At 33.6% G+C, this 24771-nt stretch overlaps 1 protein-coding gene and 1 long non-coding RNA gene across 32 annotated transcripts in view; one reads left to right on the top strand and one right to left on the bottom strand.

The window, feature by feature from the left end:
- The window catches only part of LOC146994914 (uncharacterized), a 260019-nt gene extending 251637 nt beyond the window's left edge, over positions 1 to 8382 (bottom strand). For all 8 annotated transcript variants that reach the window (XR_015043364.1, XR_015043365.1, XR_015043362.1 and 5 more), the window contains exon 1: positions 7705 to 8382. This is a non-coding gene — a long non-coding RNA (uncharacterized LOC146994914). The remainder of the gene's footprint in view (positions 1 to 7704) is intronic.
- Positions 1 to 24771, top strand: part of LOC146994913 (uncharacterized) — a 691669-nt gene that overhangs the window by 317840 nt on the left and 349058 nt on the right. For 2 of the 24 annotated variants that reach the window (XM_085824758.1, XM_085824764.1), the window contains one exon: positions 681 to 1427. The exons of 21 other annotated variants lie outside the window; for them this stretch is intronic. In XM_085824758.1, coding sequence (XP_085680884.1) covers positions 681 to 742 — 62 coding nt within the window. In that variant the 3' untranslated portion in view covers positions 743 to 1427. Of the gene's footprint in view, positions 1 to 680; positions 1428 to 24771 lie in introns of those variants that run through there. One more of the 24 variants, XR_015043330.1, reaches the window with a different exon arrangement.

Here is a 24771-nt window from a genome sequence, read left to right as displayed (position 1 = left end):
TATCTATTTCAGTTAATGTTAATGATTGCGTTGTTCCTTAATCTTCGAATAGGATCCCGCTTATTATTTTTTGCAGACTGTAAGAGCAATTTTATAAAAGTAAACTTGAACTTTCGATTATGTCAAATAGAATTTCCGATGCTGGAACTTCCAAAGGATCTACAAAACGAAAGTATGTTTCAATGTCCAACAAACAAAAAGTGAAATTGCTGAAAAAAATGGATAAAGACATGAAGAATGTGACAGAGAGGTTAGTGAAAACGAAAAAATTTCCATTGACCAGTTAGTCGGTATTCTCGGCACAGCAATTAACGGGACTTGAACAGCAGAACTCTTTAACTGAAAAGAAATTATGTCTGTTTATAGAATTAAAGAGAAAGTATTAGTATCACATAAAATGAAGCAACTTAAACAACTTACATTGAAAGAAATGTTTAATAAAGTAAACAAATAAATATTAAGCTTTTTTTTTTGTAAATTTTGATACCCTTTAGATCATAATTGTTCTTTATTTCATAAATTACGGTTTCATATTTTTAATTTTAGAATTTCTGCATGCCATCTTACGAGATTTAAACTGATGATCTATAATCCGGAAAAATCGATAATCCGGAATCGCCGAAGTCCCGACGAGTCCGGATTAACGACTTTTGACTGTATTTTTTTTTTTTTTTTTTCAGAACAACGTAGACACGTCAGCATTGAAGATCTGATCAGAAATGTAGGAGATCGTGGCAATTGATTTCAGCAAATTTTGCTGGATATTGTTGTTACATTCGAATCAGCAGATGCACTTTCTCCTTTCAATCTTAGATTATGTAAAGAATGCCTTTGTTTAAATATTATTAAATCTCTCAAACCAACCATGACTTGTGGAAAAAGATACCTTTTTTTCATCTGACAAAGTCGATAGTGACCGATTCTTAAGTGCTTTATAAATTTTTAAAGCCTTGTTTCTAATAGCATCAGTATCAATTGGAATCCATTTTAAATTTTCGTCTTCTACCCATATCTAATTCTTTTTCTAGTAGAGTCTTCATTTTTTTTTTTTAATTGTCCTTATTGTGGCTTCGTTCATGGAGTAAAATTTAGCAACATTTGTTACTCCTTCTCTATTACATAGATGATCTAATATTTTAATTTTTGCTTCTAATTTCATTTTTGATTTTTTTTTAAAAATCGTTTTGGCATTATAATACTTTAAAAAATTTACATAAATTATAAAAAATGCCACAAAAACTATAAATGTTGAAAACTTGCTAGTAAACATTCAGATATGTAGATAAAAATGATGTAATCCTTGCTGCTAAAATACTGATACTGCATTAGTTCGCGTGAACCATATAATTTAAAATTTTACTGTTATGAAATACATATACATACTATTGAGATTCCCCTAACACGGGGAATCCCCATCCTTGTTGTTGCCACCAGTGTTACCAAAGAAATGAGATTAAAAAATGACTTCAAATGTATGTATTTGCATTTATGCAGCAAATACTATTTTACTAAGTTTTTGAAATCTGTTAATTTTTAAACTGTGTAAAACTGAAATCATGTAAAACAGGTAAGTACTGTATAAATCGAGGGATAGGTGTATTTCCACGAGATGTTAATACATCAGAACTTTAAATGTCTGTACATATATACTTGAAGATGAAATCCTGCAAAGTTGACAAATGTTTTTAGGAAAATGAAAATTAAAATGGAAATACAAATTTAAATTTCAATAAATTTGACTTTCTTATCGTCAAGACTGCACTTGCATTGTTTTAGAGTGGAATTCATACAGAAAAGCTTCTAATTTCAAAATTGTCGTGTAGTTTTTGTAGTAAAATATATTCCTGTTTCTAACTTTTCCAGGTCTAATAAAGAATACTGCTTTAACATATGGTTAAATAAAATGAAAAGGCATGATCTTTTGTAGTATTTGTAATAATTTGTCTGTCATGTTACCACAAGTTTTTGTTGGTGTTAATTGTTTTTTATTTTCATTTTTTACTCAGAATTGCAGAATTCCAGGTCTTTAAATTTCTAAAAGATAAGCAACAAAGCATAGTATTTAAGAAAAATTTTTATTATTTGCACTTCAAATGCCGCATATGTCAACTAAGTTTAAAGTTGTATATTTTAATACAGAATTAAAAAGAATTAACACCAACGTGCTGCTAATTTGTGTGTGTCCAGTGAATTAGAGGAAAGACCATTCTTAATGCCCATCAACCATGATTTACCAACAATGCGAGAAACAGGCCATCTTTGGAAATCAGAATTTATTTTAGCAACATAAACGTTATTTATACTAGATTTGCATTTGCTGTCATGTAAGTTTTTGATGGGCTTCTGAAACAAAAGAAAATATTTGTTGGTGGTATGATGAAATAAAATATTTGATACTAATACTCTCCGACTGTCATCTAAAATCACACAATCGTTTCCTTTGTTGAAACAATTTATTGTGAATAGGTTTTCTTTTCCTTTTTTATTTGGACATCTGCAGCTTCATTTAGAGTATGCCCTTCCTCGATGAACTAATGTTCAGTTGTAGTGGGTTCCTGGGCATAGCCTTATCCCAGTGTAGTAAGTTAATACTTTTACGAATGTTAAAGAAATAATGTTGCTGAAGTTCGTAAAAATAAAAATTCGAAGAGCAGTTATGGCAGTGAAATGAAATGAAAGCAATTGTGACATTATAATCAGTAGTAATGGCAGAGTTTGCAGCAAATATAAGATGATGAGTTTTGAAGTTAAAACCTAGAGCTAGTTGGAGTGTGAGCAGCAGAGGCAATCGGGGGCGGAGAGAGAAGAAAAAGCCCTTTTCTTCTTTTTTCTTCCCCCTCTCCTCGAGTATTCAAGGCTGAATGGTTCAGTAGTCAGGTGGTAGGCGGGAGCTTGTTGAACTTCTGTTGGCTGGCAGAGGAGTAATCCTATTGGGTGAAGTGTGATTTACTGTGTGCTACGGGGAAGGCCTAGGCTGTTTTCAATCCATACTCCTTTAGAAGGGTACAAAGACACACATCATTTCCAGGTTCCTGGGTTGTACCTTATCCTGTGTATAGCACGTGAAATACACTGGTGTGCAAAAATTAAGGACGAAGTCGAAAAATTAGCATATCAGCTGAACGAAGAGGCAGAGCGGACAGAAAGACCAATCCCGAGATTAAGTAAGGTGATCTACGGTAGCACTTGCGCAGATATGCAGGTAGACATAATGGGGGAGTGTCTGAGTTGTATAAAGCATGTTCTCGGTGAAAGATCAGTATTTCTGGCAAAGAGATTGCACACCGTATAGCAGTTAAAATCACACTGAGTTGCTGCCTCGGCGAGAAATGGCGAATAATCAATCTGTTAGATGACATCTGGATGCTTTTACCCGAGGTCATTGGGAAGTTGGAGGAAGGCCGCCGTGTGACAAGTGTGGCTGCAGAGATCGGAATTGCTCACAGCATCGTTTCACGACTTTGGAGACAATTTAAAACTACAGGAACAGCTATCCGGGGGTTTAGTAGTGGTCGTTCACGAGGAACCACACCTGCAGATGACCGGTATATTGCCTTACAGGCCAGAAGAAACAGGCGGCAGACAGCGGGAGAAATCGCTAGACACACGACGCAGGCGACTGGACGACAGATATCGCGTTTTACCGTGGCCAGAAGACTGCAGGGTGGTGGTCTGTTTGCACGACGCCCTGTACGGTGTGTACCTCTAACGCCTGCCCATCGGAGAAGGCGTTCTCTGTGGTGCCGGGAACACCGGAATTGGAGAGACAATGAATGGGGACGAGTACTCTTTACAGATGAGAGCAGATTCAGTCTGAGTAGCGATTCTCATCGCATACTCATCTGGAGAGAGCGGGGAAGCCGCAATAATCGATCGAACATCATTGAAAGGGACAGGTATGGAGGTGGCGGTGTTAACTTCCGAAGGTTTAGCAAGACGGATGTTGTCTGTTTTTGGTTATGAAAAGTATAAATTGTTAGTGTAACTAACTGTGCGTTCTGTGTCTGGGTGTGAGATGTTAATGTAAAACTGAGTAGCGTAGTGATCAGCTAGTGACTCAGCTTTCTCAGTTTCTGTGTATGTGATCCCAGAGGGGCCATTAAGGGGCAGAATATTTGTGTAGCATCTATTATATCTAGAAGCAGCTTTCCATATACATGATCATCAGTAGAGAGTGATTCTAAATATCTAGACCATTTGTTTTGTGCGTGTACTGACTTCCTGATTCAGCCGATTTAAAATTCTCTTAACTTCTGGGCATCTGGTCCTCTGCCATATTTTTCTAGCTCTCTTTCTGTTAGCTAAAAGTTCTCTAATAGCAGGATCTCTGGCCCTACCAGTCAACGGGACCGCCTTGCTATTTTTCAGAGCACGGTTAAGTGTGCTAGTAAAATCTTCGATAACTGCGTCTAACTCGTCTTCACTGTGTATCGCGGGTAACGGGTACTGAGTGTTGTTTAGAGCTACCCAGTTCATAATAAAGGCTCTTTTGTGTGATGTACTATAGCTACTGATATTCACCTCCATTAAAACAGGGTTATAATCAGAGAATAGTTCACGTAATCTTTCTATCCTTGATGGTTGATAAATATTTTTTAGCAGGAAAAATTCAATAATGCTTGCAGATCTATAGCATGTTGGGTAGGAGGGAGCTACAACAGTAAAGTTGGCCGTTGAGGCAAATTGATTAACAATGTGACCATTTGAATTATCATTTCTGCAGTTCCGATTTTTGTGGTGTGAGTTAAAGTCTCTACCTATGATAATTTTATTGTTTAGTTTGGATATAGCCATTAAATCGGCGAAAAATCCTTCTGTGGTTTACGGTTGAGTAACTAGATCGAGACGAACGTGATTGGTTGTAGAGTGTGTGGTATGATTATGATAGCTACCGCCTTCATGGCCGAAAGCTGTTGAACTGTGATTACAAAGTGAGAGATGGAGCGCTTAAGGATCCTCGTTAAGCGCTCCATCTCTCACTTATTTCAATTTTTTCCACCAGCATTTTTTGTGATTGGTTGAAATTCTTTCTTGTCTTCAATCCATACTAATTTAAAGGGATGGCTGAGTGAATGAGGGGCTAGAGGACATGATGGACAAATTAAATTAAGCCTGCTTCAATATTAATTAGTGATGCGATAGGAATAAAAATTTTAATTTTCCCAATTTTTGGTGCTAAGCTAGGCAATTAGGTATATTACAATAATTAGTTAAAGAATAATTAATTAGTTTTTTGGGTCTTTTTTAAACTGGTGTAAAGGCCCTTATTTTCGTGAGCCCGTCGTAATCGCAAAAATCAAAGCTTTGCGAAATACTTTTTTTCCCCCCCCAACTTTACTTAAGTACTTTTAAAATTTTTCAACTTTCTGTTCTGTTCATATAAAATTCGTGAAATTTTCAACTCGCGAAATCACCGATATATTCATTTTTGTGAAAATTACGGCCTGCAAAAATAAGGGCCTTTACAGTAATTAAACGTTTATCAAAAACCTTTATTGTATGTCTCTGAGGATGGTTTTAGGCCTTTTCCTGTGTTCTTCGGATTTGATATGATTTAAAATTGGTATTGTGGACTTGTTTGCCCTGGTTATATCATTGTAGAATTTTTGACTGGAGGAACAACTTTTGGTTGTGGTGGTGTAGGTAAATTTTGACTTGAAGTGCTTCGTTGATTTACAGTGTTAACTGCATTCTGGACATAATTAGTATCGTTTTCAGGGTCCAGAGGACGAAATATATTTTTCATGGCAATGAAATTTGATGCATCTCTAAGAATTACAGTTTTTTAAAATCTGTTTTACACGGGAACCGATTGTCCGATTTTGATGCGGTTTCCTGCATTCAATAGCAATTTCATGCTCCACAAATTTTATATCTGCATCTCAAATAGGATGCAAGTTGTAGGAAAATGCTTTTGAAAGCAGCAAGCCGCATCAAAATCACACGACTCGAAAGTTAATGATCCATTTTGATGCGTTTTGCTGCTTTCAACTGCAAATGCATGCCCCATCATTTTGATATAAGTTTTATGTCTGTATCTCAATTAGGGCGTAATTTCGCCGGGTTGTCTGTCTATACCAGGATTTCTTAAACTGGAGTCGCTGGACTTGCAGCAGGGGGTTGCCTAGAATTTTAGCAGTTTTGATATTTCTTTAATTTATTATAATACTTTTACAATTACCAAATATTTTTACATAATACAATACATCTTAAAATAGATATGGCAATACAGACAAAGAAAAAAAAAATGAATCCGTTTCGACGCCTTCATTTTATAATAGAAACGTTAATTTTTCTTGCTTTGCACGTGACGCTGTCATTTTATCTGTTACTTATTTAAAATGTTCACATTGTTCTATGTCTTAAAATTAGAAATTAAATGTAGTGACCTAAAACTGCAAGTGTACAAAAGAAAAAATTGACAGTTTCACTCACGCATGTGTCGGATTTGCGCAGTACTTATTGGGTTCCACAGAATTTTTGTAAATACAGTCAAAAGTAGTTAATCCGGACTCGTCGGGACTTTGGCGATTCCGGATTATAGATCATCAGTTTAAATCTGGTAAGATGGCATGAAGAAATTATACAATTAAAAATATGAAACCGTTATTTATGAAATAAAGAACAATTATGATCTAAAGGGTATCAAAATTTACAAAAAAAAGCTTAATATTTATTTGTTTACTTTATTAAACATTTCTTTCAACAAGCACATGCGTAAAGCATACATTAAGCATAGTCGAAATTAGAAAATTGCAACCAGAAAACTATTTGATGTGTACTTGTGGTATTTATAATGACAAGGAATTTGATTTAAATCATATCAAAGACGGAATACATCGAGATGAAATACTACATTTAGTAAGGAATTATAAGCCGAATAAAATAAAAACATTTGCCCTGAAGATAAGGATAGTGCTGACAAATCAACTTCCAGTTCATTGCGCGCTGCGATGTCCCCCCCGCAGAGCAGCATGAAATTGATAAACAGATTTCGGAATGGTTAAGAAACAAAGGATATGCCTTTTTCCATTTTTTGCAGCAATTCCACTTTTTGTTTAATGGACTTCGAAACATACTTTTGCTTTGTAGATCCTGTACATATTAGTAAATATATATCGGAAATTCTGTTTGACATAATCGAAAGTTCAAGCTTACTTTTATAAAATTGCTCTAACAGTCTGCAAAAAATAATAAGCCTGATCCAATTCGAAGATTAAGGAACAACGCAATCTGCAACATTAACTGAATTAGATAATTTTAGCTCAGCTTATACCGTCCGTTATACGTTAAACGCGCATGCGTAAACGTATTATGCGCATGTGCACAGGCAAAGTCACAGCCGTAAAGGTCTTACGAGCACACGTAAACGCGACGCATGCGCAGAAAGTTTGTAGCTTTGAGGTCCGGATTATAGATCATTCCGGATTATGGGTGTCTGAATTAATGACTTTTTGACTGTATTATGGCGTCCTGGGAATCGCAAAAAATTCTCAGTGGTAATAAGGTATTGCAACTGAAAAATATACTATACGTATGTATGCCTTATGGGCTTACCATCCTCGTGGTTAGAATTAGCGTTTGAATTATCCGAGATTTCATGTTGTTTTCTTTTTATATTGAACTTAAAATTATCATTAAAAGCATTAGCAAGGCTATCTAAGGGTTTTTTTAGCATACTGAGATATTTAAAAACACACTTACCCTTAAGGGGCTCCAGTACTTTCAATGTATCACAGTTTGCTTTTGCCGTAAGAGGTGTATGCTGGTCCATGTCCGATGCGACTCGTACAGCATCCAATTGTTGCTTGAGGAGACGAGTATTCTCAATCTTAGCTTCTAAGGGGATGATTTGAGTATGGAACGAGTTAAGAGAAGATTAAGAGACATATCCTAAAATAATATGTCCAATTGTATCAAAATATTAGCAGTTTACAGCTATAAGGTGAATTATTCAGTATAATGATTTTTTAATGTTGACACTGATGGCAAATTGCTGCTAGAAATTCTGTGGTTTAGAGATATATAATCGTCCAGAATATAATATTTCATCACAATTATTCTTTTTCAAAGTAAAAAAATAAAATTTACAATAAAGCTTAGAACTAACATGAAAACTAATAGATAGTTCTTGTAACTATGCAATACATCTGGATTTATATCATAAAAATATTTTTCAATAAATAATAGATCAATAAATAAGTATCTTAATATTTTATTCATACTTACAAGCCAGATGATGGGTAACAGGTATAAGAACACACCTCTATTTTCCATGCAATGCAGAAAAATACATAGTAGCTTCATCTGCCAAACGGTCTAGTACATTTATGCAGCATTGTTGTCTAACAAGACTCCAGGTAACTCGAGAATCATGGGAATATTCCAAGTAAACACCACTTTCCCATTGAAATTTTTAAATTTCAGTCACTTAAATCTAATATCCATACATAATTTACATAATCTTACCACATAAAAGATTAATCATTATTATAATTAAAAGATTTACTTCAAAAGATATTTTACAAATAGATATTTTAGATAGGAGAAAAACATATTTATTATATATGCCTTGTACAATGACTAGAACTTTAAGCACTTAAGTGTAACTAAGCAGATGGAACAAATAAATATAATACTGGTTTTTGAGTAAATGGAATCTAATTTCAAATTTTTAAACAAAGTAAGGGGGGTATCAAAGTATCAATATACGACAATTCCAATAATGAGTATAAGGATGGTACCTTACTCTAGATATAATATTACATGAATAATTAATTTTTATTAATCATGTATAAATATTCCTTTCTTTAGTTTTGTTAGTCAAAACATACTTTTATTTTTAATTATTAACTGTACAATGTTTGTCATTTCACAGCAAAATGCATTGTGAAGGAAATACATAAAGTCCATGCGGTGACCAGACAAAAGGACGAAAGTGCACACGACAAAAGCCCACAAAAATGACCCCACTGGGATAATTGCCCACGCGACTAATACCCACACCGATGAAAGCGCACATTGATGAAAGCCCACACAGATAAAAGCCCACATAGATAGAAGGGCACGCTGATAAAAGTCCACACTAACAAAAACCCACACCGATATATACGTCATGAATAGAGATAAAATAAAAAATAAATGAATAAGAAATAATTGAACAATAAATTTAAGTAGCGGAACACATTTCATTTTCGTCTCCGGCTGAATTAAATTCGTATATATATATATATAGTACAGAGAGTCAATCAAAATAATATAATTAAAAACATATACATGTATGTATCTTTGTTTTTATATTTACGCAAGAAATGGAAGTGCCTTTGTATAAGTGTGACAAAGGGAGGTGAAAGGGAATACTGGCCACACAGCTTATTTTAATTCTACAAAATTATAAGGAGTATAATATGTATGTAAATTTTCATCATATACAGAGAATAATTTATGAATAATTTAACACTACAGAAAATTTTGCATTATATGAATTTAATATGGAGAATTAAAGCCGAACTTTCATTTTAACGAAAAAAAATAAAAGTACAGTATTCTATTATGATTAAGCGCAAACACCGTTTTAATGGTGAATAAAAAGCATGGTTTCAAATAATCCAGTTAAATTTTGACAACTTGGATTTTACATAAATTAATTTCATTCCCACTTGAAATTTAATTTTTTTAATCATAATAATTACTCGTAAAATTTTTCAGGAAGTCATAGTTATTTTGGATTTCCTGAAAATGTGTGCTGGTTTTAAGTGGGCATTCGTCTTGTGGGCTTTTGTCATGTAGTTTTCTAACTGGCCGCTGGCTATTCAGGCAGGAAACCATTGCCTTCCTTTTCTTTTGCCCCCAGCTGTGTGAAAAAGCAGTTAAAGAGAGGAGAGCCTTGCTTAATTGCTTTATTCCCTATGGAACCTGGGGCGCCAAAGAAGGCCTCAGAAGGGAGGGTGTGGCAGGAGAACAATTAAAGAGGATTTTAAATGTTTTTTGTTAGTTACCTACTAGAAAATAACATTATCTGAAATTCCGCTTGTAACTGAAGTTAACCCCTTTCTTACATTTCTTTAGTATAGTTCTTGAATAACCTTTTGTCTAAGGATTTAGTTAGAATTTCAATTATTTTAAAAATTTCAATAATTGGAAAATGAAAGGAATTAAATATTTTTTAACCATTTTTAAAGGGATAATTCACTGTTTTTGCAGTAAAACTGCAGAGTGGAAAAATATGCTAGTTCCTGATTTGATAGTGTCTCTAACAACTTTTTGATGAACTAATTAAACATGCTTGTTATATCAAAGCCATTGTTTAAAAGTAAAACTACTGAACTATTTCTAAAAACATTAAATTATTACATATATTAAAATTTACGTACAAGTAATATTTTTCATTTTAACTTTCATATGGTTGAAAACGCAACCATGTGAAAGTTAAAATGAAAAATATGAAACCGTAATAAAAGTTAAACTATTCGAATAATTTTAATAACACAGGTTTCTGAACTTAGCAACAAGAGGATTTAAGAACCATGAGCCCAGCGTTGTAAGAAAAGTAATCTTGCACATTAAAAATAATTTTTATTTCAATAAAAATATTATATTACTCGATTAACTGTAAACACTTAAAAAACAGTTCATTTCAATTTACCGTAATTATTTATATACAAAAACTTTGATTGAAGCAAATTTAAACAGCATTTAGAAACTGAAAATTCACTGGAACATTTCTTTTGTGGGTTTTATGCTGTTATTATGTGTTGAATATTATTTCGCCTAGATTAAGAAAAAGAAACTCATAACATGTAAAAATTTATTAGGTAGAAAAACTATCAAATTAAGGTCATTTTCTTCTCCTCGAAGTGCATTGATTTCCTTATACGAATTTCATATTCTGACAGCACAGAAATAGTGGCCACATATCTTGTAGGAGGTATTTCTTAAAAGCCTCATGTGTTGACGATCAAGTAGAAAAAAAATGTTTTGTTATGGAGTTACGTTTTGAATAACTTTTTTCTTCTATTGAATGAGTTCAAAGTTTCTAATATCTTGTTTTCTAGCATGAAATGTTTCACCAGTTTTTAAGGTTCTTTTCTAAGAATAATTCTAATTCATTAAGCAGAAGTTAGTAAGAACAAGTAAGGTGTACTTCAAATTTGATCTCTTAGGTTTATTAGGTCTGGCTACCAAATAACTGTTTTTGAATTCAACATCAAATTTTAAACATATATTTTTTTTTAAATTTGTGTCTTTTATTTTCAAAAAACATGCACGTAATCCGAAGTTTCTGTGACAAAAGTTAGTATAAGAAAAGTGGGACAAATTAAATTATCTGTATATTTAGTCACTATTAAAAACGAATTCTGGCTAGACTATGGGTCCTCAATCAGGAGGAATAGCCCTAAGGGGAATTTCAAAGTTTCAGAGAGTAATTTAGTCCACCTTTTCTTTACGTATTAAGTATTTAGATTTAGTTTATGAATACAAAAAAGAACATTTATTCAAATTTTGGTATTTACCAACATGTTTGATACTTGTTTAATTTACTTAAAAAATAATCCGTATTTAAACAAACACATATCTACTTTTCAAGTTTTGGGAAGGAGAGGTTGAATGATCATTTAGCAATGGTGGAAAGGGTATATGGGGAAAAAGCTGGTGAGAATCACTGGTCTAGACTGAGCCAACTTGATTTAAATTTAGAATTTTATACTCTATATAGAATTTTATACGAATCTTTAGTTCTTACTGTAGAGTCATTAGGTTTTATATATATATATATATAATGTTGTATGATCTTAAATCCATTTAGTGCGAATACAAGTTATTATTACTTGCGCAATTGCTGCAAAGTTAGTTAATAATAATTTATTTCCTAAACAGTATTGATTAATTGATTATATTATCTCCCGAGTTTAATTAAAGTAGAATTATTTTAAAAGTGTGAATCTATACTGTATATAGGTATACAAAGATACACATACATATACATGTATGTGTATCTTTGTTTTTATATTTACGCAAGAAATGGAAGTGCCTTTGTATCAGTGTGACAAAGGGAGGTGAAAGGGAATACTGGCCACACTGCTTATTTTAATTCTAAAAACTGGTAAGTTATAACTGGTAAGTTACTGGTTAATACTGGTAAGTTATATTTTGAAAGATGTTTTGAAGTAATTTGAAAGCAAAATGTTAATAATGTTTTAACGGGGACTGGAGTTAAATCATCACGAAGAATAAAATTTCAATTGTAAAAGGAAAATTAAAACATGTAATCATTGTCATTGATCGAAAATTAGTTGACTTTTCAAGGGAATCAAACCAACTCCCGTTCAATGAACAATAATTGATAAAAATACGTAAATACGAAAGTGTTTCGTCTGGTGTCCGCCGACAACATCGCGGAGGAAAACGTCGCGGAGAAAACAACGCAAGGCGAAAACGTCGTGCTACAAAACATCGTGGGAGAACACATCGCAAAGAGAAAAACATCGCAGTTCTAAAACATCGTGGTGCAAAATATCGTCGTCGAAAATAAAGCGGTTCAAAAACTTCGCAATTTAAAAACATAGTCGTCGAAAATATCGTGATAAAAAATAAAGTATCTACAAATCATCGCATGACGATAACATCGCAGACATGCTTTTTTCAGACATGCTTTAATAACTGTAAATGGATATTCCCATAATGATTCGTGAGCGCAAGAGGGTAAGAAGGATAATTTTTACTTTCATATTTTTTATTAATACATTTTTGCTGAGAAAATAAAAAGGAAACTTAAGTATAGAAAATTAATGCAACTTATAGCACTTAATAGAATTTTAAATCGACATAGTTAACTAACAAAGACCATAATAAATTATTTTTAATAAAGATTTTACAGGTAATTTTTCATAAAAAGTATAATCTATTAAGTTGCATTTAATTTTCTATGCTTAAGTTTCCTTCTTATTTTTTCAGCAAAAATTTATTAGTTAATAAAAAAATGTGAAAGTAAAAATTATCCTTCCTTACATCACTTGCGCTCACAAATCATTATGGGAATATCCATTTACAGTTATTAAAGCCTGAAAAAAGCATGTCTGCGATGTTATCGTCATGCGATGATTAATAGATACTTTATTTCTTACCACGATATTTTCGACGGCGATATTTTTAAACTGCGAAGTTTTTGAACCGCTTTATTTTCGACGACGATGTTTTGTACCACGATGTTTTAGAACTGCGATGTTTTCTCCCACGATGTTTTCGCCTTGCGTTGTTTTCTCCGCGATGTTTTCGTCCGCGATGTTTTTGCCGCGATGTTTTCGGCTGTAACCGTTTCGTCTTTACTCGAGTTATAAGTTAAAGCCAAACCGGCAATTCTAGTCAGGCCAAATATTTCCGCGAATAGAAGGAATTATGAACCAATGCTGATATTGAAAGAACTTATTCTTATGAAGCATTTTAGTCAATTCAATTTGGAGTAAAAATCAATTACTGTAGAGAAATCCTATTTAACTCGAGTAATCGTCCCCGACACTTTGATGTTTATGCATTTGAGTACTATATTATTTGTAGAAATTAAACATTGGAAATTGTCATTATGAAATCGAATTCAAAGTAAAGTTGAAATAAACATAGAAGATTATAAAAAAAGATAAATAATGCAAAATTTGTAAAAACAAATCAAAGACAATATAAAAATAATATAAAAAATAATATAGAAAATAATATAAATAAGATCAGTGAATGTACATGAAGATATAAAGGCCAGAAAAGGTATTAAGTAACTGTCTATTAGCTCTTGGACAGTGAAAATGCTTTTTTCCTTTCTTAAATTCTTAATCATTGCGACACGACAATTAGCCAGAAATTAATTAATTTCCATTCACTAGTATTTTCAAAAAAATCTTAACAGATGGTGTCTCTCAGATAAGAACTCCACAAAATACATCCCTCAAGAATTCCAAGTCCCACCCACTACCATAAATTGCTTCAAGTTTTACCGACTGATATTATTCAAAGCCCCTACTGCCGTTAAGAATTTTCGGACACCCTACACTTCTGAGTCAGACACGAAGAGAACACTTTGCCAACTCCCCCACTAGAAAGAATGTAAGTTACTTAATACCTTTTCTGGCCTTTATATCTTCCTGTACATTCACTGTTCTTATTATATATTATTTTCTATATTATTTTTTATATTATTTTTATATTGTCTTTGATTTGTTTTTACAAATTTTGCATTATTTATCTTTTTTTATAATCTTCTATGTTTATTTCAACTTTACTTTGAATTCGATTTCATAATGACAATTTCCAATGTTTAATTTCTACAAATAATATGGTACTCAAATGCATAAACATGAAAGTGTCGGGGACGATTACTCGAGTTAAATAGGATTTCTCTACAGTAATTGATTTTTACTCCAAATTGAATTGACTAAAATGCTTCATAAGAATAAGTTCTTTGAATATCAGCATTGGTTCATAATTCCTTCTATTCGCGGAAATATTTGGCCTGACTAGAATTGCCGGTTTGCCTTTAACTTATAACTCGAGTAAAGACGAAACACTTTCGTATTTACGTATTTTTATCAATTATTGTTCATTGAACGGGAGTTGGTTTGTTCCCCTTGAAAAGTCAACTAATGTCCGATCAATGACAATGATTACATGTTTTAATTTTTCCTTTTACAATTGAAATTTTATTCTTCATGATGATTTAACTCCAGTCCCCGTTAAAACATTATTAACATTTTGCTTTCAAATTACTTCAAAACATCTTTCAAAATATAACTTACCAGTATGGATGCACGCTTTTAAAATAATTCTACTTTAATTAAACTTAGGAGATAATATAATCAATTAATCAATACTGTTTAGGAAATAAATTATTATATATATATATATATATATATATATATAATAATTTTATATATGCGGGAGAAAGGAAAAATAAGCAATGCCCTCTTCGAGACTCGAGCCTGGATCTTTCGAATACGAGCCAATTGTACTAACCGTTACACCATGAAGGCATTCTAGAAGGAGGGAGAAAATACCTTATATTAGTATCAAGTGTCATACATTACAAGTTTAAAAAATTGTATTTGAACTCGAGTGGATAAACTTGAGTATTTTATGAACGATTGGAAATTCGAACAAGATATAGGCAGAGTGTGAGCTAATAGTAGAATTTTAATAAAGGCAATTGTACAGGAAATTAAAGTATTTCAAAATATTTAACCTCATTTTACACTTTTAAAATATATTAAAAGTATTTTAATTGAAATTAATATATTTATATTCAAAATTCTTGGAAAGAAGATTTGGCTTGTCATCCCAATCGTTTTTCTATTTATTATTCTTAATATTATTACGTTAAAAGCCTTTTTGAAAACAGTGATTTTTTAATATGATAGCTTTATAATTCGTGATGACGAAATTTCTTAAAAGGAATTAAAACAAAATGTTGAATTATACTCCATCCGTCCCAAATTACGTTTAGGTTTACGTTGTTACGTTTAGGTCGAAAATTTTGTCCCAAATTAGTTGCTACATTTCAAGTCGGTGGAGTTATAAGTAACTTTCTAAGCAGTTTAGTAAATTGACATCCGTAAAATTATATTAACAGTTACAGCAGTTTAAAATCAGATACATCCCATCTACATTAAACATCTAAAAGTTGTTATAAACATAAAAAGCATTTATTATTGGAAACTTTAAATCATATGTTTCAAGTAAACCTTCAGCAAGGGAAAATCTTCAGCAGAGGGAAAAGAAAAAAACACAAGTAGTGTCTTTGTGTGTATGTATGTTTTACGAAAACGAGTACAAACGTTTTCGCTGGGTAAACATTGTTTGGTTCTTTCCACAAACAATCCGATACGGGCTAGTGTATCCGATTGTTTCGAGAAGAGCTGTTGAGTTGGCCCTGAAAAGGCAAAGACGTCTGTGTATATTCTTTGGAAAATTGTCGTAGCATTGAAAATTTTTTAAACGTTAGCGATGGAAAAATAGACGGGAAAATCGCATGTGCAAGAATTCTAGCTTCCCTCTTGGATGAAAGTTATAGAACCGCCTCACATACATACTGACGTTTCGAGATGTAGACAGGAGTGCTGTAATGCCACACTTTATATAAACACCGCTTCGCCTCAAGAGACAACGCAATTTGATTAAAAAAAGAGAAGATACGGCCACGTAATATTAAAATCGTAACACTAGCTGAATTGTTCTAACGTAAAAGTGTACGAGAAATCTGGTGAGTAATAAACAAGTAGTAATGTTTTGTAGAGACTACTAGTTTCGTTAACATAATAATAAATCTAGGATGCCTGTTATGAATCGATCACCCTCTCAAGCGCAACCCTGGTTGGCATTGTGCCAAAACACATAGACTCGTCCAAAAGGGGTGGTATTACTTGCTGCGACGTGAAAGGTCTTCTCATCTCCGGAAAAGCTATGCTGGAGGGAAAGAAAGTCCCCATCCTTTCACCCTATTTTGAGAATAATTCGGTCCGAAATGCGCATGCGTGTTTGCGATCATGGTCGCGGATGAGTCGGTCATGCTATATCACAGTTCTTTGTGTTGCCCTCTGCAGCTTAAGCGATGGTGTAAAATTGAAATTACAAACGATAACCGCTTCGCCGACATAGCGTAATGCAAAGTTATGTTCGGGCTGGTAACCCAACATAGCGGAGAGGCGTGGCTTATAGGATGATTATGCTTGGTGGAAGTAAACACAGGAATTTAATTGTAGTTTAAATAACAAGCTTGAAAGATGGTACGAGACAACTGACGATTGTTCGAATTCCGATAATGAAAGTAAACATGCTTTAATTCCGAGTTTTATAAGTAGTGCGAAAAATTGAGAACTAAATGCGAGATAAATGTGATAGATGAAAACTACCAGTTTAAAAGGCAGGTGGTTGATATTTGGAAACCCGTCAGGATACATAATCTAGAGTAGACACTCCCATATGATAGTCAAACATTAAGGCATTAAGCTATACATTGAGGCAAAATTTTAATTATTAATTACAAGTGAAAATTAAGTATTTGTAATAAAATATCAAACGAGAGCATGTTAATGTAAATCCGGGCATAGAATCATAGGTTTAATAATTGAGAATTTCTTTTAAAGGAATGCCATTGATGTAGAGTTGGCTTCGATCGCATCGATTCGATTTATTGCATCATCACGTAGTTTTGATAAACGTTAAGTTGGAGTAGAAGAATTAAACCACCGTGAAATTAAAAAGAACAGTAACTGATTTTCTGTTTGTGAAATCCGATAGGAAAGAATGCAAATAAATGTTAATCTTCAGTGAAGTGTAGGCGTCAGACAAGTGTTTTAGCCTTTTACGTAATAAAAACGTTCCAATAAAACCGTTGAAAAAAGAATGCAGAAAATTAAAAACTTGCATTGTCGACTGGTAAATAAAGTTATTCATTCATGATACTGCTTAATATGAGAAATGAACACAAGTTTAAACTGACATGCAAACATTTTAACAATATCTGCTTCACAGCCTAAGCGATAAAATGAATTTAATAACTATTAATCACCCCCCGTGACAGCATATAATTGAAAAATCTCCTCTCTCCACAAACACTTTCATGCGTATGAGTTTTCCTATATTTTAGAAATTAATTTTATCAGATTAGTGGGAAAAGGTTTATTAGTGGTTTGTGACTCAGGACAGTTTAAAGGATTACTTGTATTCTTACACTGTTTAAAACATTCTGCTTTGTACATAGTCCTACACTTTACAAATTCTACTCTGTACAAATTGGATATATTACACACAATATTTGCCTTTGTTAATAAAATAATTTTATCTTTTCAAATATGTAGTAGTGCACAATATGGGACATCAAACTGAACTCTGACCATCATTAGTGCACACCTGCTTCCTGTTCAAAGTATATGAAATGCAGATATGAAATGTTCTCAGTGATAAATAAACTCACAATTAGGGTTAATTCCCTAGAGAACTCGAGCTTAAATAAGCCTGAAAATTAACCCTCGGGCCGACGCTATCGAACACTTTAGCCACGTTTATCATGACTAAGACAACACATTGTTTATTATTAAAGGCACCTCTAATAAATTCTGTCAGACGCACCAACTGCTTCGTCACAGAGATTTTTTCTAAAGCCAAATTGCTGTGCGGGAAATCTGTCAAAAAAGGATGTATTCTGGCATGGATAACCTTTTCAAAATTTTGCTCGCATCGAAAAGAGGGCTGATAGTAGTCAGTTTTTGTGAGGTCTTTGTGAGTGTTAGGCATCTTTTAACAGATTACGCAACGAGTGATGGTGTAGCACCGGGGTGCCTGGGTCTTAGACCCTATCCACAAATGAAAATATGCCACTTCGGGTACAATACAAAGTTACAACTTATAGTATTATATAAATATGCCCAGGATATCTTAAGGGTTTTTTTTCAAATAATTATTTATAATGGCCTTAATAAATGACTTGATGAATATTTGTAACACGCATACATGATTCGGTGATGAAAATGCTGTCCAGAAAAGCTGCAAACTCCGTCGAGCCATTGGGAACAATAATAAATGAACACATGAAAATTGTCAAGCAAACATTTGGTAAATACAAGACCCAGTCAGCATTATTAAAAATGTGATCATAATCATAGAATAAATTAAGTAAGGAGCTCAAGTTAAAAGTAAACAGTTACATACAATACAAAATCATACTATATATAAGGTAGCCATGGTGCAGTTAAGCTTAATCAAGAGTGTAACTAAGAACGGCCATAGGACTTTTGATATTACATTGATCATTTGCGTCGTAATCATAAATTTTAATTGCAGTGTTGTTAATAAACTCTATGTCTTTATAGAATTTCTTAGCAAGGCGATAGTAAAAGGTTAAAATGTGGTCAATTTTCAGTTCAGCATGCAAATCTGTAAATCCGAAGCTACCATAAAACATTACTAATTTGTCTCAAAACCCCGTTTTGTGCAGTTTTCAATTTCTTCCTTAAGGATCAACTAGAATAAGCCCAAACAGAGCAAGCATAAGGCAATATTGGACGTAGAAGGGACTTGTTAAATGAGTAACTTGTTGTCTATAGAAAGAATGCTATTTCACGCTGTTAACCCGCGAAGACGCGCGCTGCTTTTAGCTACGCGAGGACGCGCGTCGGGCTCCGTAGGTCCGAAACGTTATTTCTTAACGAAATAAAAATAAAATTGTTTGTGTAATCGAAGAAAAAAATTAAATAATAAAAAGTATATAAAATATAAAAATATACTTTGAATTTAATAATTCTAAAAAAATTGTATTTTAATACACTTTTAAGATTGAAATTATTTATCATTAACAGAAAAAATCAGACTGATTTCTTTTTGTGAGCAAACGAAATTTAATACTAATTTATGTAATATTAAATTTTTACAGAAATATTTTCAAAAAAAAACTTACATTTCACATTTTTTTTGCAAAAAATCGCGCTGTGTTTACCGCAAACATTTTTCTCTCACTTAGCGCAGCAAATTTGTGGTTTTCGGTCCTTTACGCTATTACATATATGGCATCTTTCCCTAGAACACTCCTGTTTTTTTGGCGAGTGTCCTTCCCAATTTTCCCTATATCTGCAATTTCATTTTTCACTCAATTCGCGTGGAAATTTTGCTGCGAGCTTCTTTCTTGAATGTGATCCTTGAAAAGTTCTAATGCAAATTCTTTGATAAATAAACTTCGTTTTCTATATTGCACTACTGGCGTCCTCGAAGATAACAATAATATTCTAGTATTCATAGCTGCAATGTTGAACATACTAAAGAATACTGCCATTGGTCATCTGTTGCTAATTCTAGCAGTACTATAAATGGTTACTACATCTATAGCACCCTTTGTTAAATCATTAAAAGTCATAATTTCTGTTTTTTTTATTTGCTTCTCCAGTCGAAACATCGATGGCTCTGTCATTATGCATGGTGGACAATAGAACAACGCATTTATTTTTGTTTGGTGTGTAGGAAACTAATGTCATATTTCTTTGAAATCCAAATAATGATGATCAAACTTCTCTTTTTCTGCCACAAGTAAAATATATTGGCAGTTCTTTTTTATTTTTTCTGATAGTTCCCACGAGCGTAATTTTCTTTTCAAGGTGATTCTTTACCAAGGTATAACTGGTAAACCAGTTGTACACGGTAAGGTTGCGCCCTGGATTCAAAATAGGCTCTCTAAACCTCTTGACTACTTTATCAAGACCATTTTCTGAGCTGCACGACCGTTTGGGTTGTGTTCCTGCATGAATTTCAAGATTTGAAGTACAAAATGTCCTTGCATCAAAAACAGCAAAAACTTTAATTCCATATTTTGCAGGTTTACTTGGAATGTATTGAAGAAAGGAGCATCTTCTTATAAAAGGTCCTAATTTTTCGTCAGTTGTGATGTATTCGCCAGCATTTTTAACGAACTTTTCAAAATCATTTCTTACCGGAGCCAGTTTATCCATTTCTCTTCTAGAAGGACGATCTCTTAGGTCATCAAATCCCAAACATCTCATTAGGATTAAAAAACGTTTATGAGACACTGTTCGATGAAAAATGTCAAGCCCTGTCCCGTCGGTCGCCCAAACTTCGCAACATTTACGTGAGAAGCCTTCTATTTTAAAACAAAATTCTCCAAAACAAAGAAGACAGATAAATGATCTGATTTCTGTAATATTCTTGTGTCGAGCAGCTCTCTACCTTTCAAATTTGATGGCTATCTTTGACAAGATATCAATTCACGGAAACAGAAATGCTGAATTCATTACTAGATTCATCGCTTGAATCTAATGTCTCTTCAGAATTCGATTGGTGATCACTAAACTGTTCTTCATCAATTATTTCTTCGTCTTCTTCATTAACTGAATCTTCATCAGTCAACATTTCGGCTAATAGTTTCTGTAATCTTTTCATTTCATCGTCATAAATCAAATAGCGTGACATTTTTGCAACTGCCTGACATCTTTCACATTTTTAAATGACAATGCTAGCGAGGGTCTCGGGCCTGGGAAGCCCGGCTACTCAGTTTCTGAGAAAAGATGGAGGGATAAATTCCGGAAATGATTGTGAATGACATGTACCTGACCTTAAACTCAGCTACTAAGAAGTTCGATAAATTTCACCAAAGGGTGAAATTTTTGTATTATGTTTTTGTAACGACCGGGCCTGGTCGGACTTGCCTGTACCAGGGAATTGACACTCCGTAGAAATGTAGGTTTTTATTGAACTTCTCCTTTTTTGTTAACAGGATTGCCTGAGTCTTTTCCACATTAACCTTAATTTTCCATCTGATGAGTCAAGTCTCTAATGCATGTATGTGGTTTTGTAGCTGTTGTATAGCCGGCCTTGTGTAAGGATCACAGTGTCATCAGCATACATTGCGAGTTTTGTGTTGTTCAGAGTGGGTATGTCATTCACGTATATACGAGGGCTATCCAGAAAGTAGATTACGTTTTGGAATAAAAAAATAAACAAAGTATAGGAAACAAATTTTATTATATACAGATGAAAGCCACACTCAAATACTACTTTTCTACATAGTCACCATACAAATTAAGGCATTTATCGTAGCGATGCACGAGCTTGGAAATTCCTTCGTCGAAAAATTCGGCCGCCTGCGCCTTCAACCACTTCGTTACCTCTTCTTGCAGCTTGGTTACCACAAAACTTGTGGTAACCAAGCTTTTCGCTGATGATTTCGTGCAACAAACTTCGCGAAATTTGTGGAAAACTCAAAGAAAGTTCCGTTATTGTGAAATTTCGATTTTCACGGACTTTAGCATCGACTTTTTCGAGAAGTTCGGCGGTCACTATGCTGGGTCTCCCACTTCGATCTTCGTCGTGAACATTGGTTCGGCCATTTTGAAACCTTATGACCCACTGACGCACTCCACCTTCAGTGATAATGTTGTCCCCATACACTTCACGAAGCTGCCGATAGATTTCTATCGGTTTACAGTTTTTTGCAGTCAGAAACCTTATTACTGAGCGCACCTCGCAGCTCGCGGGATTTTCAATTAACGCAGACATTTCAAACCGTCACAGTATCTGAACGGAGCACAGCACGAACCTCTCACTAGCACGGCTAGATGCAGACTGAGCTGCGCAACGCTCTGACCCCAAGATGGCCGCGCTAGCCCCGCCCCTAGCGGACACAGACGGAAACGTAATCTACTTCCTGGATGGCCCTCGTATTAAAAAGTATAGGTCCGCGAAGACTTCCCTGGGGGACGCCTGCAAGGAAAAGTTTAGGTGTAGAGAGAATTCCTGTGACACGAAAGACAAAGTGTCTACCTGTCATGCAGGATTTAATTATGTGTTTAATGTACTCTTGGAGCCCCGAAATGTGTAAATTGTAAATAAGAGCACCCAGCCAAACACGATCGAAAGTCTTAGCTTTGTCGAGAAAAAAGCCTCTTGTGACGTTATTACGTTGCAAGCCTTTACTGATTAATTCTAAATCTCTATACAGCTCTACACAGTAAAAGAGTCACAGAAAAACGGCTCAGAGTAAGTTTGTAATCACGTAAGTCAGGCACAGTCTTCTCATTTTCTCTTCGATTAAGGATTCTGTACATACTAGCATAAGAAATATATTAGTTCATGCAGTTTTATACGTCGATATTTATAGATAATTGTTTTGGCTATGTTTATTATAATCTTGTTCACCGTAACGGCTGGAGTGCCTAAACCATCATGCTGTGTAAACAAAACTGAAATCTTCATCTCTGAATACTGTTCCACTAGTGTTTAAACCACTGAAATGGTGATTATGGTAGAACATCTTTGGTAAAAATTTACTCTACGGTAACCCTTGGCAAATCGTTTCTTATTTTATATCAAGATCGTCACCTGGAAGAATCGGCACAAATTTCAAGATTGCCGTTACACAAAACCAAAATAAGAAGTCAAAGACATACACAAACTTGGTGTCCATGTACACATCGACCTATTTTAACTTAAAAAAAAAAAACAGAAAACTGCACAAACTAGGTATTGTGCACTGCCTTAACTTTGCACATGTACACATTGATCTATTTTCACTTTAAGAAAACCAGAAAGTTAAAAATATCATGTTTACAAGAAAATATTCGCCACTGTCTTAACACACAGAGACAACCAAAAATACAAAAACAGAGAGGAATAAGTTACCAAAAATACATATTTTCTAACATAAAAATATTAAACAACAAAAAGAAAAATTAACACACAGAGACGAATAAATAAATGAAGCGTCATTTTTTTAACATACCTTTTTTTTCACATGCATACGTTTAGGCTTTCCACCACCATTTCCTCCATCCTCCAGATAAGCAATTCAATTAAATTCATCGTCTGTTATTCACCTCAGACATACTCAAACGATGGTACCCACACCAAAATAATAGCAAGTTCAAAATACAAGACCATACCACTTACGTGCAACCAAACATAGCAATTAAAAAGAATGGTAAGAACCAAAAACACGGGTCCGTACAAAAGGCTTACTATTACAAAATGTAGCCCAAAACTAAATTTATCACAACACGTTGGCAATATTTCCAGAAATAACCCCTTTATATTGACAAAAACTTATTTTTTTCAAAGGCTATTTTCGCCAACATTATCAACATTACAATAACGGAAAAACTTATTTGTCGCAATGGGCTTCCAGATTTCACGAACAACCAATACCACTTGGCGATTTTTTCAGACAAAAAACAAGGTGTACCATACAGTAAAGATTAGCCGCATCTTGATTTACTACTGCTACAACATAAAATATACGTCTTTCGTAGATTTCTGCAGTTAAACTCAAAAGTTTAAAATTGCATTTTGCTTATCATGACCAGATTTTATTTTCTGCACGTAGTTAACAATTACTTATGTGTTGTCAGATAAATGTTACCAGATACAGTTAATTATTTTTTACTATCTCATGAGACAAGTTTTTTTGCTCCTGCAAGACAGCTTTACTTTGTGTTGCAAAATAAATTCCTTCTCACTCTTTTTAGACTTGCCTACACATTAAATTTTATGATTAGGTAAGATGTGATTATCATAATTTTGTTTCTCTCCTTATTTTGGCAACTTTATATGTTGATTCGTTATTTAGGTTACCTACCAGTGGCTGACTGATACAACTGCTCATATGGTTCAGCTGGTAGGTTGAGTTTAATTTCTGACATAAAAAATTTAAAAGGCATACCCCATGTTTATTTTACTATAATCGAATAGTCAAATTGAAGAAATAAATGAGCCTAAATAGATTGTAATATCAATGAACATTTTTAATGACAGAGATTAACTTAAACATAGTTGCATACAGCAGAGAAAAAAGGGCGAAGAAGTAAGAATGGTATACATATACATACATACGTAATAAACAGTTACGTCATCATACACCGCGCGGATAAACGCGAACGGCGCATGCGTCAGGAGAAGCTCTCTTAAGCTAAACGTCGTATTATAATTTATGATACAACACAAATAATGGCTACTCTGTTTATAGGTACTATATGTTAAAATATTTTAAAAGCTTCCTTTAATTTGCATTCTAATAGTGATTTGTTTAAATTTAATTATGAATTATATTCACATGTAGTAATTGCATTTTATTTATTTTTGGCAATGGCTAAGCTCCAGTTTAACTCCAGTATTTAGAGTTTTTATATACAGATGAATACATATTCCTCTTTTACATGGATATAAGATTATTTTTCAGGAATTTAAGGAAAATGTGATAAATTGGATTTATAAAAACTATTTTGAATTTTGAAAAGT

This window comes from Stegodyphus dumicola, chromosome 10 (genome assembly GCF_044657685.1).
Source record: "Stegodyphus dumicola isolate Sdum_Otavi_A_Nest chromosome 10, ASM4465768v1".
NCBI lineage: Eukaryota > Metazoa > Arthropoda > Arachnida > Araneae > Eresidae > Stegodyphus > Stegodyphus dumicola.
Note: the sequence above shows the minus strand (reverse complement) of the source record. Positions and strands in the feature narration are given on the sequence as shown.